At 36.9% G+C, this 20,568-nt stretch overlaps 1 protein-coding gene across 5 annotated transcripts in view; it reads left to right on the top strand.

Moving 5' to 3' along the window:
- SSBP2 (single stranded DNA binding protein 2) overlaps positions 1-20,568 on the top strand; it is a 191,909-nt gene that overhangs the window by 150,135 nt on the left and 21,206 nt on the right. For 4 of the 5 annotated variants that reach the window (XM_086770738.1, XM_086770737.1, XM_086770735.1 and 1 more), the window contains 6 exons: positions 4,844-4,892; positions 6,865-6,900; positions 11,485-11,539; positions 14,687-14,757; positions 16,067-16,145; positions 19,136-19,164. In XM_086770738.1, the coding sequence (XP_086626864.1) occupies positions 4,844-4,892; positions 6,865-6,900; positions 11,485-11,539; positions 14,687-14,757; positions 16,067-16,145; positions 19,136-19,164 (319 nt within the window). The remainder of the gene's footprint in view (positions 1-4,843; positions 4,893-6,864; positions 6,901-11,484; positions 11,540-14,686; positions 14,758-16,066; positions 16,146-19,135; positions 19,165-20,568) is intronic. The other variant, XM_086770740.1, reaches the window with a different exon arrangement.

Raw genomic sequence — 20,568 nt, 5'->3', positions numbered from 1 at the left:
TCTAATGCATATCTAATACCATATCCTTAATTTGTTCTAATTTCCAGTCATACCTTGACTTCTTGAAGTAAATAAAATAAAATCTAAAACTGAGTGTTACTTTTTCATAGACGTTATATATTGGACTCAGGACAATTCTAGGAACCTTCCCAAGGCTATAGGCATGTCTTCTTTTAAATAAAATCGATGTAGAAAAAATATTTAGATAGCTGAAATTCAGTGTGGCTACAATATAAGCACTGTAAGATGTCCTCAGGAGGAGATTTAATTACAAGAAAATAAAAATAAAATTAACTTTCTGAAACAAAATGTTGTAGAATTAAAATTCAGGATAGATAAGATATTTTGAGGCTACTTATCCACGTAAATGGGAGTTTGCATAGGGAAAATAAGAATACATGTTCCTGGATGACAAAAAGAATTCCTGGTCAGATGGAAAGAGGGAGGATGGTTATAGGTTGAGATACTAACACTTCCATATTGCAACATTTAATAAGCACATTTCATCTTGAGTGGAGCCGGTAAACATAGGTAGATCGTGTTGTTTTAATGCAGTGCTGTGGGAAGTACATTTTCCTTTGAGCTTGTATGTCCTCTTGAAGGGGACACCATGAATTGGAGTCCTTTACTTGGGAAATTAATGAACTTTGATACAGTATATGATCTACTGAGAAGAACGAGATGTAAAGCAATGATTATGAAGTAGGTAGCCATAGCTGTCTCCATGTCTTACCAGGCATATACTGCACTCCTTTACGTTTCTTACAGACTCATCTTTACTCCAGCTCAGCTGAAAGTGGGAACAGAATATTCTTTCTTGGGTTTGAACAGGACTTCATACTGTCCCTTTGCTTATTATAATTCACTTTAAAGGCATAAGAGAGTCCGAAGTGCTAGTGTGGGAATGTTATGCTACAGCACGTCCTGACCCGTGTTACATGCTGAATCACAGACCATTGTAAAGAGTTCCATAATTGCGTGCCGTACAACATGAATAATTTTTTTATCATCAAACCAAGTAATTTTTCCTCTGTTAAATGGAGTGACATATACTGATCAAAAGGAAAACAAAGGGGTTACTATGGTCTGAGTTTCTTTTAATCGTATTTCCAGGACATCTGCTTTTTTTCTTACTGTAAAGTTACTGCTGTCAAAGTTGTCCTTACACTGAGACCTTAGTGAAGACTCGTTGTCTGGTCAATTCCAGCATTCACAATAAGTTGGACTGCATCCAAAGATAACCTGTGGGCAGTAGCAACAGATGGACCTAGCAGTGTTAAATGTATTCTTTATTATTGTCCCTTACAATTTACTTAATGTACAGTTCTAGGAAATAACAGTGTAAGTCATTTAGTGTACTTACATTTCCAGGAAACAGCCTAACTTATAGTAACATACATTTGTCCTTACATAGCCATATCTCTTTCTTACAAGAATATTTTCCAGTGTTCTAGTCAATGTTTTTAGATTTTTGGCAGTGTTAAAATATAAATACATGTACTCTACAAAAACAGTTGTCATTTTAAAATCCATCTTTTTCTCCTAGAAAGCTTGAAGGGAAGCTCTTCTGGTTAAGAGCAGAATACTTACCAAATGCAATTTTACATTTTTTTTTTTTTGTGAAAAAGTGTTCTTTATTGTCAAAAATTGCAACAGCCAGCTTGAAAGCTTGTAGACAGTATTTCAGTCCAGGAGCATATACTCCACAAATGTTCTACTGCTAAATAATTGCTTGCTCCGTCTCAACTAATGCCTATCAGATTACTATTTGAAACAGCTAATGCATATGCTGTGTTCTTATTAAAAAGAACTTTATTTTAGCTGTAAGGTTTTAAGTTGGAACTTGGTGTAGCCATTTAAGTAAGACTTTATTTCTTTGTGGAAAAATGCCTTCTTTGGAACAAAATGGCAAATTTCAGAGAGTAGTGTTACATTTCACTGGCACTTTTTAATGGCCCATGTGACCTGCAGTGCTGTCTCAGGTGCTAAGAATATCTCAGTTGTGCCTGAAAAGAAAAAAAAAAAGATTTTGGTTTTTAACTTCAATTCACAAACTTGTGTGTAGATGTTTAATTTCCTGATTGACTGTATTTGCCCCTTGGGAAACTGATATTTTAGACTTTAATTTTTCAGATACTAGGATCAACACTATAGGACTAACTTTAAAGATAAAATGCAGCTGTAATTAGGCATAGTGATAAATACTTCATAAATTACTCTATTTTGGAATTGGTACATTAATAATGATGTTTTATGACTCTGTTGATGCTTCCAAAACAAACATTCAGTAAAGGGAAAAAAAATTGCTTATGTTGCATTTAAAAAAAGTTGCAGGTAGCTTTCTTTTAATATGTGTTTTATAAGCTAACAACACTCTGCTCCACATAAACCATATGGCTTTCTAGCAGAATCTGCTGCAGTGTTTTCTAAGTCTGTACTTAGACTTGTCCATGGCTTCCAGTAAATTTGCCAACTCCAACAGCTTTTTAGATGAAAGGTTAATTTCCCAGTCTCCTCATAAGGACTATCTAAATTCCCATGTTGCTGTGGCTTGTACCTGAGTCGACTTTTTAGTATCTCTGTAGTGCAGAGCGTCATTACAGCTGTTACCCATTTGATGCTTTTTGCTAGGTGTTAATGTCAAACAAACAAGTGCAGGGCATTGGGGTGAAAACAGACTTCCAGTGTTGTTACAAATATTTCTGATTTCTCTTAAAAAGATAATCCAATAAACCAAATATAGTACATAGAAAAAAGAACAACTTTGAGGGAAAAAAAAAGAAAAAAAAGAAAACCGAATATTTCACCTTGTAATCATTAGCAGAGGAGAAATTGTTGAATATTTGACCTGAGGAGTATGAGTATCGTGAGTCCCTTTCCTCTCTTTGCCTCCCCTCCTCCCAATGAATAAGGCAGAAAAGACCCTCACCTACATTTCTGTTTTCCAACTCTCCAAAAATAGTATCAGAGGAAATAAATGAAGTTTCACTTGGATTATTTCAGTTGATTGTTTGAGTTAATTTCTTTGTAGTTTCATCAACGACATAATAAAAAAAAATAAGATTCAATATTAAATCTCTCAGACAACATATCTACTTAACAGTTTTCAGTTTTGCAAGACTTCAAAATAGATAGAAAACTTCCTGAACTCATTAACAAAGCCTACTTCCATCTCTATATTGAAATCACTCTCCATGTCTGATAAGCTGTGGTGGCTAATGTTGCTTTTCTAAAGCTAATGAGGCCAAAATGCTGTTTTAAATGTGAAAGTTTTGTCATCTGCTCTGCTTTTCAGTTGTCAGGGCCTTCAAAAACGGATTTAATCTTATTTATAAATAACCAGGAGTCCTTAATGCTCCCAGGAATAATTATGGTTATTGAGATGTTATAAGTGTAAACATGGAGATCTTACGTCCCATATGGCTCAGTTCCCTCAAGACTGTTAAAAGACGAAGCCTAACCACCAAACTATTTTTCTGAGCTCAGCTAAGGGTGAGAAACTTAAAATAACAGCAAGAGTTGTGAGGAAAACGTGCTCTATCTGGACAGTTTTTCCTTTTTTCCTTTCCCCATTCCCTTCTGCTTCTAGTACCCATCTGATGTCTCCTTGAACTTGACTCTATCAAACAGGTCTTCTGCCTTTTAAAACACTCTTGTCCATCCTGTGGAGGAGCTGACACTTAATTATGTGTACATCATTTGGGCCAACTGTAATGAGAATGTCTGAAAAGTTTGAAATTTCCATTTTGCCTGATGTATAATAAATGTCATGTTTATGTGACTTATGTGGAGATAATGTAGCCCTAGTCAAGTAGCATATGATTTTTAGATAAATATCTAAACATACATTTAAAGTATATGCATGGTATGGCATATTTTCAATTTTTGATGATGATGATGATCCAATATATGCTGTAGTGACATATTTTCAGTGGCTTGTTGTTCTAAAAACCATTTTTTTCCAAAATATTTATAAGGTACTAGAGTTACTTTCACCAATGAAACCTTACTATACTTGCAGTGTTCTAGATCCATGCTCAGTATATGCATGCATCCTCAGTTCTTCAGGAAGGTGTTTCAGTTCTGTGAGCAAGAGTGCTGTTTCTGTGTACTGTGACTGATGCTACACTTAAATTTTAGTACCTTTCTGCCTTTGAATATACTGTAAGTAGACTTATGTGGAATGTGTAATTCCAGGTATTTTGAAGTAGGTTAACAGAGTGCCAGGAAAAACAGTCCTCATGAGAAATTAAAGAATTTGGGAACTTGTTTTTTGCTCTTTGCAAAACTCCTGTGCTGCATTAAAATGTTGCATCTGTGTAACAGAGAGTTAAATTTCTCTGAACAGAAGGAAAGCACTTCAAAAGACACAAATTTGCAATATCTTTCAAAATGTTCCATTGAGAATATAAAAGGGGAACTTCCTAAATTTGCAAGTGGTTTGGGACTGATGCAGAACTGTGCCGTCTCCACTGTAGTCTCTGTCAGCGTGGCTACTGGGGAAGGACTCCTGATGGTGCCATTCTGGCAGGTCCAGAAGAGTACAGAAGTACCAGAATAAGTCAGGAACTGAAGTGTCTTAAATGTGAGTGTCAGAGTTGCAATAATAAATAAATTATCTTTAATCAACTCATAAACTGATTACATGATAAAGGGAGGGCAACGATGAGAATTTTGCTTATAGCATCATAACTGGTTGTGGTTATGGTTTATAATCATGCTTTAATTTGAAAAAAGCCATCTTCTTCTTTTACTGTGGAAACAGATCATTTTGGTTTTCTTCCTCAGAGCTGGTCAGAAGATGGGGATTGTTCTGTGTCTCATCTTTCATCTTCTGTTACAGGGGTCCTGGGGGTGGTAGACCTTGGCCAAATCCAAGCAATGCCAATTCTGTAAGTACATATTTAAAATATATTAGACATCATCTTATATTTAGGGAAGTATTTCTCATCAATACACCAGGAAAAAAAAAGTCCACTTTATTCAAGAAATAGAATACTACATGCTCTCTATTTTTCCCCATTAACCCTAACGCAGGGCAGGTACAGCGAGGAGCACATCTGAACAGAGATCGTGTTGACCTGCAAATACCCAGCTCTGTTTGTAATCATGCAACAGCTCTGCATCTTTACATCAGTTGTAGCACTTCCTTAAAATAAAGATTATCCTGGGGTATATTTAAAATACATTTTAGCTTCCTTTAGTACAGTTAGATGAGATAGGTCAACACTATCTGTCCAGCAAGCTCTATAGAAATCACAGCTTGTTAAGATACAGCTTAATGTGTGCTCGCATATTTTATATAACAAGCACATTTGCTGCTCTTAACAAAGGAGTACGGAATCGTAGAGCATTTGCTTGTAAGACATCAGCCATTGCTTTTTGTAAAAGCAATGCACTCTGTTGAATTTCATTGCAACAACTACAAAGTGAGGTGAGAGCAGCTTGAAGGAAGAGGAGGTCACTAAGGCATTCCACATGAACAACAGTGTCTGGTATTCCTTCTGAAAACACAAAGGTAAAGTTTTCATTTCAATTCACTGCTCATACCTCATTAATATAAAAATGTGTCCCTTTTTAGCACTTGGCAGATGGATACGACGGGTCTGGCTTAACAGACTGGCCTGGTTCTTTCTGTTGTTCTCGATTTTGATTTTATAATTCTAGTAATGGCAACTGGCGGAAAAAAAGAGCTGAAACTCTTCCTCAGTTTTCTTTTGCATGTACTCAATTGGAATGGATGTTAGGATATTTTTCAACTGATAGTTGAAATATTTTCATTCCAAGAAATTAATTGAGAAGTCCAGTAACAGATGTATTTGTAAAAATTAGTTGGCTGACAGGTTGTTTACAGTCATGAAAGGTGCTTATGCTACAAAATAGTTTTGTATTCTGTCAGTACAGTTGCTTAATTCTTACTCTGTACTCCTATTATAGCATTGGTCCATGCTCCTAAAAGAAGATAATTGCAAAGGCTATCATAAAGAAGAAAACTGAATTATTCACAGGCCAACTAGATTTCTCCAGATAAACTCTGTAACAAATACCACAATTGAATTTGAAATTAAAATAGAACACACTCCTTTAAAAAAAAAAAAAAAAGAATAATGCAAAGAAATAAAATCAGTATCTTCTAGGGTGAAAGATATGGGAGATCCTTTTCCTTTTATGGTCAAGATTTTAATCAATATTAAGTACATATAAGAACATACAAATTCAGTCTGTGCTTGGAATGACTCTGAAGTCCTATTGGCTTAAATGCAAATATGTACTGCTTAAGTTTACAAACCTTATAAAGCATATTACCTTAATAATCTTGTAGCTTAACCTTTTACTACAGTCTGCAGATCTTTACAGACCTTCTTGTGGTTCCCACAACAAGAATAAGAAGACTCTTGTGGTAGATTGAAAAATTAGATTGGTACTAGGCCTTGTAACTGGGTATCTTTAAAAAGTGACGCTGGCTGTTAAAAACGCATGCCTCACTTATGAAACAATGGAGAGCAGATATCAGACCTCAGTCTACAGACATTTAAATGTGTGAATTATTCATATTAATTTGATTAGAGTGGCTACCAGGGCACAGTAATCTTAAATAGAAATACTTTTATTTGAAATATTGGGTATTAAATTTGATTTGTGTTTTTACTGCTAGTTTTTGGACATGAACATACTTTATGACGACAAGTTGTTGACAAGAAGAGCTGTTTGTTTTGACAACAATAGCATTTTTCCGTAATGCTTAACTGTATCTTTGAAATAAATTAAGCAAATAAGCGTTAGCCTACAGCTGTACATAAATGTATGTATGGACTCCATCTCACTGCAGAACAAATTACTGTTTTGTTTCTGTTGATATTACAGATACCTTATTCTTCAGCATCTCCTGGGAACTATGTAGTAAGTACACTTGTGTGTGTTTGCTTGTTAGAATAGATGTTACAGTTTATGTAGGCAAAGAAATAGCTGTCCAGATGTTAAGAAGAAACCCTTGTGTATTGGTTGAGAACTGAACATCTGATCTGCACTTAGGTTTTTTTCTGCCATCTATGGTGCATATCCTGATGTTCATTACTAGAATCATTATGAGTCTGGTCAAAATTGCCCCGAGTGCTGTTTTGTTTCAAACATTTATATAACCCAATACAATATTCAGCTTTCTTGGAAACACAATGTTGTGTCTGAATTTATAAATGTCTTCAGGAGGAAAAGCAAACAAACAAACAAACCTGAAGATTTAGAACAAGCTTTTATCTCCACAAAGATACACGAATAGGAATTTTTTGTATCTCAGAACTAACATTTTAAGTGAAATTTTTATTCTTGAAAACTCAAAGACTTGAAAACTTTTTTTCTCTGTAGTCTGTTATGTCTTCATTTCACAGACATTATCTTAATTTATTGTGGATTAGTTGCTATCATTGTTTTTTCTTAGTCTGTACTTTAGAATGAAATAGTTAAAAGTTTGTAATAGGCCCAGCATCGAGCTGTCATTCAAAAAAACACTAAACGCTAACCCTCTCCTTGAAATTTCACAAAAGCACTTCACGTATCAACAAAATAGTTTTTGTAGAAGTATATACTGCTGATTTTTGTCTCTGTCGCAAGAGATTAACTTTGTTTATCCTTTTAAGCCCTTTATTGTTGTTATTGTGGTACTCGGATTATTTGTGCTTCTGATGTACTCTTCTAAGGCATATTGTTTCATCTGTTTTTATCACATACTTAATACTGGTGTCACAGGGTAACGAGGGAGAATTTTATATATATTTATGTTGGATTTGCAAATTTCTGCTGGTCAGTCAGGTTTTGGTTGACTTGTCTTTTGATCCCTCATGTTTTATCACCTGAAGATTAGACATCTGCAAGGCATTGGCTTAAACCAAGATAAAACCTGAAGCTGTTTCAGAATGTGGAAATAGTAGGTCCTTCAGCACAAGGAGAGTATACCAGTGTTTTTTTATCTGTTTGTGCTGCTTATGGGTCTCTCTTACTTTCCAGCTTCATAAGAGAGATGGTCCTGCAGAGCTAAAGCTGAAGGATGAGTTAAAGGATGAGCTGGTTTTGTTTAGACAAAAGCAATTTATTTTGTCCTTTATGTAGACCATTAGCTGTGAGAAAAAGGATATGATTCTCTTAAGTGTCCGTAACTGTAGTACTCATTTTGCCACATGTTCAGCAGAAACAATCAAAATCTGCTGATCTCCAAGTCAGTTCTTTTAATTAAGAACTTCATGAATTTCTCTATTGGAAAGAGTTTTTGTTGGTTTTCTGATCACACTAGTGATCAGTTATTGCTGCAGATTCTTAAGATTTTTTTTTTAATATTTGTATATTCTCAGATTTGAATAATATGAGCTCCTGAGGAACTAGAAAAAGAGACAACATAGGACATTATTTTAAAGAAGCAAACCTAAGTAAAATGCAAGTTATAGTAGAGGACTCTCTTGGTGTGCTCAATCAAGCCAAAGGTCAGCCAGGATAAATAACTTGGATGAAAGAGGGCATCACCATACTTCAGTGTATAGAAGAGGTGTTTTTACCTCTTTCAGTGACAATGATACTGATGCTGGAATGTTGCATCTAATTGGCAACATTGAAGGGAAATAAAAAGATACGCAGAGATGCAAGTATGAGACACATGAAAGAGTGAAGTATTGGAGAAAATGCCTCAGCCTCTGCTCAGATGTGCTCTGTGAACTGCAGCTGTGCCAGTGGGAAAGCTTGCTGCCTGATTCCTGGTCACCACTCTTCTGCGGAAGCTTACCAGGTCTTACTTCAGGTCTGCTACTGGAGTCCCTTGGATGAGTGACCCTCTGTCGTAGTTTAGCCCTGCTCGGGACCAGGATACCCAGTCTCTCACTCACTCCCCACACTTTCTGAGGGAATGGGGGAGAGATAATATGACAAACAATAGAATATAACAAAAAGGCTTGAGGTCTGAGATAAGGACAGGGAGAAATCATTCCAGTTACTATCACAGGCAAAACAGATTCAACTTGGGGAAAACGGTTTCAATTTATTATTAATAAAGCCAAAGCAGGATAATGAGGAAGAGAAAAAAAACATCCTTCCCACACCCTTCCCTCTTCCCAGGCTTGACTTAATTTCAAATTATCTCTACCTCCCTCCCGGCTCCAAGTGGCTTCAGCAGGCTTTGCTCACCACATTTTGGAAAAGGAACACATGAACTCCAGCCACACAAACAGCTAAAAACCAAAACTGAGGGGCATTAGCTTCCAAGAGAGCAAGTGTTTGGTGGCAAAGTGTGGGCTGGAGAGCTCTTAAAGCAGCTTTTTAGCGCAAGGATTTGTGATATGGCACTAGAGGCTTTGAGAGTTTAATCTAGTTAGTTTATCAGACAGTTTTTGAGAAATAATTCCGTTATGCATTAATACGGTCTCAGAGTAAAGATACCAAGAGGCTTTCTAAGAGAAGAAAATATACAAACAATGGGAATAAATGCAAATCTAAAATTAGATGCAAAAGTCAGTAGTAAAAATAAGTAACTTTTCTAATAAATTACCAGTTCATGGTTTCTACACCTTTTTATGTGATGCTGAAAAAAAACCCATAAACCTAAAAAAGTCAAGTTGGTGAGCTTAGTGACATGTACATGGATAAGAAGTCGTAGCCTGTGGTGCCTAGAGGGTCATATGTGTGATCCAGAGGTCCCTTTGAATTTAGAGTCTGCAGCTCTGCAGCAGCAATGGAGGAATTTCTTGTTGCTGAGGGCTGAACGGGCCTTTCAGACAGTTTTGGCAAGCCCAGTCCGAACACATTCATTTCTGATTCTATTGTAATTAGGGAGGGGAGAAAAGCTATGTGGCTGCTGGCAGTATGAAACAAAGTTTTGATTAAGCCTGGATTTTTATAAGCTGATCTGTGGGTTTCGTGGTGGAGCAAGCCTTTGTTCTAGCACGCTTTGTGAAAGACACTTGGTGACCTTACTTAGTTCACGAGCAAGGCGAGGCAAAGACTGAGAACTGGTGGGCAGGGTTACATGTAAGAGCATAGAGCTATATATATATGTATATGTTGACTGACTGCAGGGACACGCTGCTAAAAGATTTCTGTTCCATCTGCAATTAACTGCGAGTTGATCATGGGCTGGCAGACGGAGAGGCTTCCCACTGCAAGTATTTAACTTGTACAAACCTGCAGAGGAGCGGTATCAGTCAGAAAGCTGATCCGTTACAGAGTTTGATTGTCTGAAAACAGTGTTTGCTAGCCTATTATTGCTAAATGTTTTGTAAGAAATGCTATTTTAAGTAGGTCATCAAGAAACAGTGCCTGTTGTTTTAAATCCAAACCTCTCTGCCTCCTTCCAGAATATCTCAGTGAATTATAGCAAATCTCAGCAATGTCCTCGTAAGCAGACAGGAACAACCCAACATTGTATTAGTGCCACTGAAAAAAATGTTCCTGTCTGGAACAGTGTATCTGCTATTTTAAAATGTAACAGAAGAGATAAAAATATAATAAGAGTTACATGGCAATGAAAATAATAATCTGTTACGAGCAATCTGTGTGGTTTTCATTATGGAAAGTCAATATTTTTTTACTTTTATTGACACTGACATTTTTGTCAAACTGCAAGGTGGTTGTTTTTCATGTTACTTAAAAATGTTAGTGGAGCTGCAAGCATAGGAAACAAGAAGTTACAGTTCTGTTCTTACTAAACAATTAGGATGTTTAGAATAAAATTATTGGAGAAATGAGAGCAGTTTTTGTGCATTTCTTAGTCATTAAAAGATTTATAACACAGAAATACCTGAAACTAAGAAAACAGATGTTCCTTGATGGGTTGGGTTTCGTTTGGTTGTGTTTTTTTCTTTGGTTTAACAGTCCAGGCAAGTGATATGACTGTACTCAGGATTACCTTGATGTTTTTGATCCATTTGTGATTAATTTGAGAAGAAATTTTGTATACAGATGTTATTTAAAAAAATTTGTAGGATATACAGACATAATTACAGTGCCTATAGCATCGAGATACCAAGTCTGCCTAAAATAGAGAGCTTCTTAAGGTGATTAGGCTCTTCTGTCCCCACAGGACACTCCCTTGTTTTGTGTTTAGCAAACATTGATTAGTCTACCATTGACTGTGAACAGAGTACAACAAAACAGAAATGCCAGCTGAAAAAACAGTGGTGATGAAAGTAAGTTGAGGGAATTAAATATAATTGTCTCAGGTCCCACTCCAAGTATTTCTCTCGTCTGACTCACAGCATGACACAGAGTTATTGACTAAAGGATATTCTTGGGTCTCTATACCTATGTACGTCAGAAGTCTGTGTCAGAGCTTGCTGACCAATTATCTTGTCTTGATAGGTGGTGAGTTGTTTCATTAGCTTATCAGAAAATGTGCGTGTTTTTACCAGAGTAACTCATGTTACTTTTTTTTTTCATTTGTACTATGTTCATTTTTTTACTGAGGTGTTTTTTTCTTTCATGCTAACTGACATTTTCTACCCTCTCTAGGGTCCTCCGGGAGGTGGAGGGCCACCAGGAACACCGATCATGCCTAGTCCTGCAGGTATTAAAATATACACCGAAATAATTAAAGATAATTATAAGGGATTTTAGGAAGTACAGAAATTATTTTTCAGACTTTGATTTTCATTGAGATTCAGATAATGATAAATTATTGGTTTTATACTTTCTGTACCAGTTTTTTTCCTGCACTTTCACTCTGTCTCTCTCCCTGCGATGTTACAGAGGTACAAAGCATTGTATCTCTGCAGTTCAGAGCAATTAATTCTCTGGCTTTTCCGCCCATCTTTTATTGCACAATTTCAGTAATAGTAAGTTAAAAACTAAAGAGGACAGACTTTATTTGCTTTTGCTAGTGTTCTTTGGGACAGTTCCACCAGTTTGGAAATCAGATTTCTGAATCTGATGAAACTCTCCTGTAGTACCCCGTGGGATAGACATGACCAATGTGTGGCTCGTGAGTGATGTGCTGCATCCTGCATCATCTGACTGACAGCAGCGTCATGCTGGACAGATTGCTGTCCTCTGTCTTGCAATGGAGGAGTAAGGCCCTAGAGGAGCCATCGTCATGTCCTACCAGTGATCTGTTCCCAGAATGTCAACTGCCCCATTGTTTCCCCAAGTAACATGGTCCATATCTTGCAACTTGGACCACGTGGCAATTTTGGCCATGCAAAAGATTGGCCACATTCCTACTAAGGTCTGAGGAAACAAGGAGGAGGATGGGAGGATTCGGGATGGCTAGCTAGCTTCTCGAGGCTTAAAGATGGTCAGCTAGATGTAAGTATTGCCCTCTGTCGATGTTCTGCAAATATGAAGGTGTAACTGCAAGATGTGGAGGATGCTGTCCTTCCGCCATGGACGTCATCATAAATCTGCTAAAATGAAACTAATTACATTTTATGTAACCTAGTATTCACTAGCTACTCCTTTTGGACAATATCTGCCTTTGTAACTCACTTTTACCAGCTAAGAGGGACCCATTCACCTCAGTGATGTTACAGCATGCTCAGTCCTTTTGTCCTACATGTTCTTGCTGTCTTCTACAGCAGAAGTGGGTAGGGAAGTTTCCTAAATGGCCATGAAAACTTCTTACACCAACAGAATATCTTCATTAAATACAATTCCAGGGCTTTAAAAAAATGCAACCTAAGATAAAGTGTAGGGCTTCCTTGTTCGTTTCATTAGAGAAAAAGATAATTAGTGCAAGCTGGCATTTAAAAGTTAAGAGACTCTTTTAACATAAAGCAAACTTATGGACAGCCTGCACTTTTAAAAATAGTCAGCGCTGCAGTTATAGCACATGTTGGGCTGTCTGTGCACAGCTCAAATAAAGCTTCTGCTGACAGTTGTTCCCATTTTCAGTTAGAGACTCAAAGCTGTTTTGGGGCTGTTCTCCAAAGTATGAAAACACTTAGAAATTGGCCACTTGAGAATTTTGCAAAGGTATTAACTTTCCTCTGAGACAAACCAGCTCCAAGTTCCCATGGCCCAGCCAGCCCATATGTATTTTGCCATGAGCCAGCAGAACAAGAGGAGAGTCAGAGATATGTGTTGCAAAAGAGTCTGGTGGCTGAAGAACTTTTTGTCTACCTCACTAAACGTGAAAAATAACTTTTTTATATGCCAATTTTACTTTGATAACTTCAGGCTAAAAGCTTTTTCTTCCCTTCTTCCTTAAACAGCATATTTGAATGTTCTAGTGATACATAGCACTCTGTATATAATGGAATTATTTACTCACAAAGGTGAATTAATACTTAGAAAACTGTCTTTGAAAGATTAAGGAATAGACAAAACCCTTAATTGTAAATTCACAGTATACATACAAATACATTCTTGAGGGAGATCAGGCTGCATTCCCAGTTCCAACACATTTCAGTGGTCTCAGCTTTCTCACTTTCACTACTTCTGACTCAAAATTCCCCCAGCAGGTTGTCTTGGAAAAGGAATTACAGCTCAGCAGCGGGTTTTGTGTGTGTTGCTAATCTCAAAATTGTGGTTCAATGAGGTGGAATGGTCTTTTGGAGGATCTAGGTACAGAGTACTAAGTTACTCTTTATTCTTTTTGCAGATATTATAGTGATTTTCCAGAGTGGCCAATATTTTTTTAAATCATGCTGTCTGCTTAGGGATGTATTTAGACTTTCCTTCGGTCATTCTCCTCTCGGTAAACCTCTTCATTACATGGCCTATCTCTTGTGAAGTTCCCTTGGAAAGGTTTTTGCCTCATTTCTTAGTATCTGCTGCATTTTTTGCCTTCTCTTTCATACAAATATTGATGAAAGCTGTTAAGACTTTATGTACGTTAGCAGTGGGGATAAGAGGGAGATCAGAATTAATAATTTGTATCTACTAATGGTTCTTAGGCATTGGTTTCTTAAGTTCTTAAGCAGAGTTATCTGGGTTGACTCCTGCATTTCAATCAGGAGGTGCTCCGCATGAAAGTTCATAAGCATTGATAGCAGGAAAAGGACTGCACAGCAATATGGCTGTGTCAACATCTGGCAAGGCCAAATGAAAGTCTTGGCAGAAATTCCTAGGTTAAGCATCACGCTGTGCCAGGACACTTTTGTGGTTTTGGACTCAGGTTTTTTTTTGAAGCATTGCGCACCACACTGTACCATGAAGATGCATCAACTAAAGCCGTCCTTAGAGTGAGGATCTTTGCACAATTTTCCACTGAATAGTTAGATACATCCAAAATCAAATAAACTGACATGGATGAGAATAAAAAATTTTCATGTGCTCTACTAACTTGCAGTCCATATAATGAGAAGCTAGTTATCATTTATTACAGATGGAAAACAAATTACAGGAAGTATTGATAAGAAAGAAACCACTGTTTATAGAGAATATTGAAGAAGAGTGAAATAATTTGGAACTCCAGGAAAAAGGGTTTATGGAATTAAATAGTTACAGATATTTGGTGATTTATAAACCTTTTAATAGTCATGTATAAAACTAGAATCTAGAAGTAGTCACTTAGGGACCATTGCAATTATTTCTTTTCATAGCTGTGTTGTGTGGTAGCAATAGATAGAAAAGGAATGAAATATTCCATTATATTGCCACTGTGTATCAGTGATTCAGGCATAGAAGTAATATGAATAAAATGACAGGAAATGTGTTACGTGAGTAGTTTTATTGAAAGTTATATATTAGCACTTAAAATAATCTCTTATTACAGATTCAACCAACTCTGGCGACAACATGTACACTTTAATGAATGCAGTACCACCTGGACCCAACAGACCTAATGTAAATATGAATCTAGTTATATACTTCTCTGAATTATACAGCCTTTTTTTATCCAAACACTGCATTCCCATCACGTGTCTTTAATACTAAGTTTTCCATTTTTATGGGTGACACTTGGTTGCTTCCCCAGTACCATATACTTTAAATTTATATCTCTCAAATCAAACATGCCAATACATGCAAAATAATGATTGGAACATGTCATTCTACATGGAAAAGACCTTAAAAGCTTCTGCACGTGGATCTTGGGGACAACTTAGTTTGTCACATGCCAGTGCAATAGACTTCTCTGTGATAAGACATCATCCTAGGAGCTGCCACTAAGCAGTATTTTCTGCACGATTAAAACTGCTCATATGCAAAAGTATCTACCCTTGAAAACAGAGGAGAAAATTGCTAAGGTGGCCCAGCATTATGTTGCCCTGCTGTTCTGTAAAAAAGGATAAAATAAATGCCTCCGATAAAAAACAAACAGCTTCTCTGTTTATCTAAATGGGATGTTAGGAATGAAATGTATTGATAACATTTAAGTATTTGCCTAATGTACTAGTTAACTTGTTACTATTTTAGCCTAAATGTTAGGAGTTCTAGAGCTGACAAAAATCGGGATTCTTAGGTAGAACTTGTTCCTTCTCTGATCTTTCTCTATGCCTTCAGTTTTATTGTATTTCTCTGGTTACAACGATATTTCATTTAATCATGATCTATATGATGGGCCTTTTGAAATAAAGGCCAATAGAACTTAAAAATGTACGTATCTAGATATTGCTAAATCATTATGCAGTGAATTTTAGGAATTCTTATTTAATGTTAATGTCTTTAAGTTTTGAAGTTAAGGTTAATGTCTGAAATTGGACAGAAACTGTTCGTGCTGCACATGTAATGTGGAGTAGTCTGACTGTCAGTATGGATAACGTGGAGTTTGAAAGCTGTTAATTAGTCACTTATTGAACAGGATCATAGAGTTCCCTGTAACTTCAATGGGAGCAGAGCTAGGCCAGCACTAGCAGATTTTAAAGTCATATACAAAGTGTTGAAGTAAATAATAAATTACTCCTAAATTATATTCCACCTTACAGAAGTGAGAGTTTCCAAAAACCGTGAAGGTAGCATTGGAAAAAGTGAACAAAAGCAATGACGTTTTTGCAGTTGTCATGTGAAAGACACTCACTTGACTTGTGCATTCAGAGCTGAGGCTGTGCATTTTTCCTTTACTTTTTTTTTCCCCTGAGGAATATTATCTTTTTATTAGATTATCTACAGAAACTTGTATAGTAATACCAGTTTTTAATGTCTGATCCTTTTGTAGTTTCCAATGGGGCCAGGGTCAGATGGACCTATGAGTGGACTGGGTGGAATGGATTCACATCATATGAATGGATCGTTAGGTAATAATAGTAAATATTATGAACATTGTGAATTTTCAATGACTAGTGCCATTTTCTGTGACTAGTTCTCTGAGTTACGTGGAAGGTTATGTAAAAATCTTTTAAAAATTGAAAAAGCTATATATACAGCAGTATGAAGTATCAAGATACTTTTTAAGCATACGTGTTGCCATACATCATGCACCTCTGGAAGAAAAACACTGAATTTTATTTATATAAGAGAATATAGTTTTAATCCAATTGATGAAAACCAGTCTAAAAGCATGCTGTCGCAGAAATGCAGAAGTAAAGGCTTAAGAACCATTTTTGTTTACCTCTCTTCCTCTTTGAAAATCTTGGGAAGCTGTCATTGTGACATGCTGGTGCACGTTCTTATAAATTACCTGGAAGTAAGTTACTGCATATTTTGATGTATGTGCTAGGCCAGTTTTATCCCAACATTTTGTTATCTTCATTTGTTCTGCGCTTAGCTATGTGTCTGTTAAGTGTGAGTATTATTGCTCCATCCCCATTAGCAGCGTCAGATAGGTGGTGATTTTAATGCACCCAAAAGGACCTGAATTCTTGCCAGGGCCTGCAGAAGCAGGAGGAACAGTGTACTGCTTCACTTTTACACTGGTTTTTGAAAGACTCCTATCTAGGGGAGAAGCCTTGCACAACTCTCCAAAACACACAGTGCTTTATCTCTTGACTGTCCTAGCAAACTCTTTGCTCTTACTCTTTGCTGGAAGCATCGTAGACATTTGAAAGGGAGTTAAGAAACAAGCCACAGCTAAAGAAACTGTATTTATGCCTTACCCCTTCAAAACTCACGAGGTAAATCAATACCTTGTTTTTGTCTCTGCTCATACGCTAACACCAGGCCAGTAGCTCTGAATACAGTCCTTGTGTTGTACTCTTCACTTCTGTCTGCACCAGGGACTGTCGGTCATGCAGTCAACAACAGGGAACCTCGGACTGCAAAGACTTGAGATCTCTTTCTTCTGTTCTCCTGGTCCACCAAGCAAGGTTCTTTTTTACGTCTTGGAGCTGGCTCAGTGCTCACCAGCAACACCCTGCTGAGTAGTGTTTTCCTCTGTGAGGGGAAACCCAAGCAAGCTAGATTCAGGTCAGGCAGGCAGTAGCCAAGCTGCCAGTGTTCCCCTTGCTTCTATCCCCAGAGAAAAGCTCTGTCACCTTCCCAGCACAGGCATGGACTAACCTAAACTCCATACCGTTTAAGTCCGTACTACCATGGTGGGTGGAGATTTGTCACTCGTAGCCCAAAAGTTGGAGGCTGTGAGACAGGAAGTATGAACAGGTAAGATGAAGGGAGAAATTCAAAGAGGCTATTAAAAGATGAGAAAAAAACCTAAGCCATCAAATCTAATTTAGCGGGCATGTTCTGAATGATTAAAATTCAGTAGTAGGCATCTATCTCCTAATAGAATTATCTTTTTTTTCTAGGAAAGCACGTCCCTGAAATTCCTAGATTACTTTGCATAAGGACACTTTGTGATTTTACAGCCTTTCTTTAAATATTACAATCCTAAAATGGATTGTTGCTTTAATTAAAAATTATGCACATTGCATTCAAAAAAATGAAAAACTATGTAAAAGGAAATCACATCTTTTTCTGTCACTTTCTGTAGCTTGAGAATTATTTCTTTGGTAAAGGAAAAAAAATAAATTCAAACAGTTATGGAAGGATTTTATGGTACTTAGCATTTCGTTAGTTATTTTCTCTAGTGAAAGTGGTTAAGTGCGTAGTCAAATTAATGACAACTGCTTCCTAGGGGTAATTTCATATCTAAACTGAAACTTGTTCTCGAAGGAGAGGAGGGCTGGGAGAGATCTGCTGCATTGATTTCCATGCTACAGTAGGCAGCTGTCTCATAATCAGATGGATGGTCAAGGTCCATCTTGAACTTCTCCAACTTCTTTGACCATAATCCTTCTGTTGGATGTCTCCTCGTAGCTCTGACAGTTAGAAAGAAATCTTTTCTGATTTCCACCAAAATTTATCCTTTGGACCATCACAAAATAGCAGTTCATAACACTGAAGTATCTGACGTATTTATAGGGAGAAATCATATTCCTTCTCAGCCTTAATTTGCCTGCTAAGTATAGTAAGCTGTTTCAGTCTCCTTCCACAACTCCATTTTCTTGATTGTTCTACGTTTGTATTCAGTACTCTTCTAGAATTGGTCTTTCCTGAAAATAGGTGAGCATGATTTCTTGCTGCTGCTAAAAGTGCTTTTCTTGATACATCCATCCTAAGGTTGTATTTCTTTTGTTCTTGGCTTTACCCAGAGTGAGAGCTGCAGCATGTGAAAAAAAAATCTTTTCAATAGTCTTGCACTCAGTGTATTTACTTTTATATGGTTTTTGTTACTGTGGTTCTTAGGATTGTCTGCTTTCTTCTGAAGAGCGTCAGTATTTGTAATGCATCAAAACTGATGTTATTTCAGCCAATTTCAGTAGCAGACTTCTGCTTCTGGGAGCAAAGACAGTGACGAAACCCTCCCAGCTGACCCTGGTGATGGTAGTGGTCCTTTTTTTCTTCAAGGAATATCCACTTTGACTAGTTAGCCATGACTTTGCTCTTTTTTCCTCAAGCTGAAGCGGCATTTCCCATAGGTGGATATATCCCAAATTAATTGTGGTACATGTACCCTGCCATGGCTAAGATGACAGGGAGGTTGGACATACAAGTTGTGCTGGGCTGTCTCGTCCTGAAAGGATGCCATGCAAATAACCATTACCGATGAGAAGTGTGTCCTTCATTCTTTTCTCACTTTTTGCCCCGAGTGTATACACAGACTAAGGACTAATATTATTCCATGTAGATTGTGAACTTGTAATACGAGAGACATTGGGAAGGAAGTGAGAGCATGCATGGTTGGTTATGTTTTAAAATATTGCTGTTACACTATATATTTACTATGAAAAAAATTCTTAGATTAACTTCAGTTTAAAACTAACTGAATAATTGTCTATTTTAATTTAAGGCTCAGGAGACATGGACAGTATTTCCAAAGTGAGTATCTAATGAAATATTTAGATTTTTTTAGAATGTTTCACTCTAGATGTATTTTCTTTCTGTTACAAAGCTTTTTGTTATGTATCTGTATTTTCTGCATGTCGACTCTTTGAAGGCTATGCAGACACAATTAGTACTAATTGAAAATTTAAAACCAATACAATCAATGGGAAGTGTAGGTAGGCTTATTCTCTACTGCATAATAATTTGTATTAATGAATGTGATTAGTTATATCCAGTTCATAACCTGATTGATCATGGTATAATCTTCCATACTGTCAAGGCAAATGAATGTAGTTCTCATAATCAATTCTAGTTAAATGTACATTTGGGAAAATGTCATTAGGATGTTACTTTTATGTGCTGCATGATTGCTTTATCACAACTGTAAGGTAGTGTTAATCTCTTAATCATTAGTATAAGCTCCTAAAAGCTCGACTAAGAAGTAGTTTCAGAACCAGCACTGTTTTGATACCACAACCGTTAAATAGTTGGAAATGAATGTGAGTTTAACCTGCAGGGGTTTTGCATCTACGAAAATAGTATTGTGCTTGAATGTGTCACTTCTTGCATAAAAATAAAACTACTACATATGTGATCATCAGTAATATAGGAATTAATGAGCTTATTTGGTATTGATAAAGTAGCATCAATCTGTGCCCTGCAAAACACTATGTTTTGTAGTTGGTGTCTTTAGATGTAACTGACTGAAACTGATAAATATATCACTACACAACCTCCCTGCACTTTTGTACTTTTGATTTATAAATACAGAAATTGATTAAAGGACTGTTTCAGTTAAAATTTTATAAGTTATTTGTTTGTAGCAAAATTCTTAACAATCTTCCGAGAAAGGACTCTGAGTTTGTTCTGAGCATATCAACTGCCGGTGTATTTTGGTTGCCCCAGGACCGAGTACCATGATGCTGTTGCTAGATCTCTCCCAGTGCAAACTTTGCCATTTCAAATCTGGCTAAGGCTGGTCTGCACATGCTCTGGTGATGCTGGAGACCTTGCTGTAGGTCTGTTCTCAGGAGCTACAATGGAGATGCCAACATGTAGGGAACAAAATGATCACCTAAATTCCCGTGGGTTAGTACAGAAGTTTGTAGTGCAAATTTGTTGAAAATAAAATTCCAGGTGTTCAAAAGGCAGGAATCATTCTTCATTTAGTGATACATATTTGTATATCCGAAGAGGAGGAAGGGGATCCTGTATGGTTCCCCAGTTTGTGGTCTTCTGGTGGTGTGGTGTGGGAGAGGGGTAGCCTGTAAAGTGTGTTTAGTGTATACCTTTCCTAGAGAGAAGGACCTCAGCAGTCTGTGTCTAAGGCTGTTTCTGCTTCTGTGAGGAAGCAGCCAGTGTCTATAGCAATCCTGTATTTTTGTACATTTTTAAGAT

The sequence above is a fragment of the Chlamydotis macqueenii genome, chromosome Z (genome assembly GCF_036417535.1).
Source record: "Chlamydotis macqueenii isolate bChlMac1 chromosome Z, bChlMac1.mat, whole genome shotgun sequence".
In the NCBI taxonomy this organism is placed as follows: domain Eukaryota; kingdom Metazoa; phylum Chordata; class Aves; order Otidiformes; family Otididae; genus Chlamydotis; species Chlamydotis macqueenii.
Note: the sequence above shows the minus strand (reverse complement) of the source record. Positions and strands in the feature narration are given on the sequence as shown.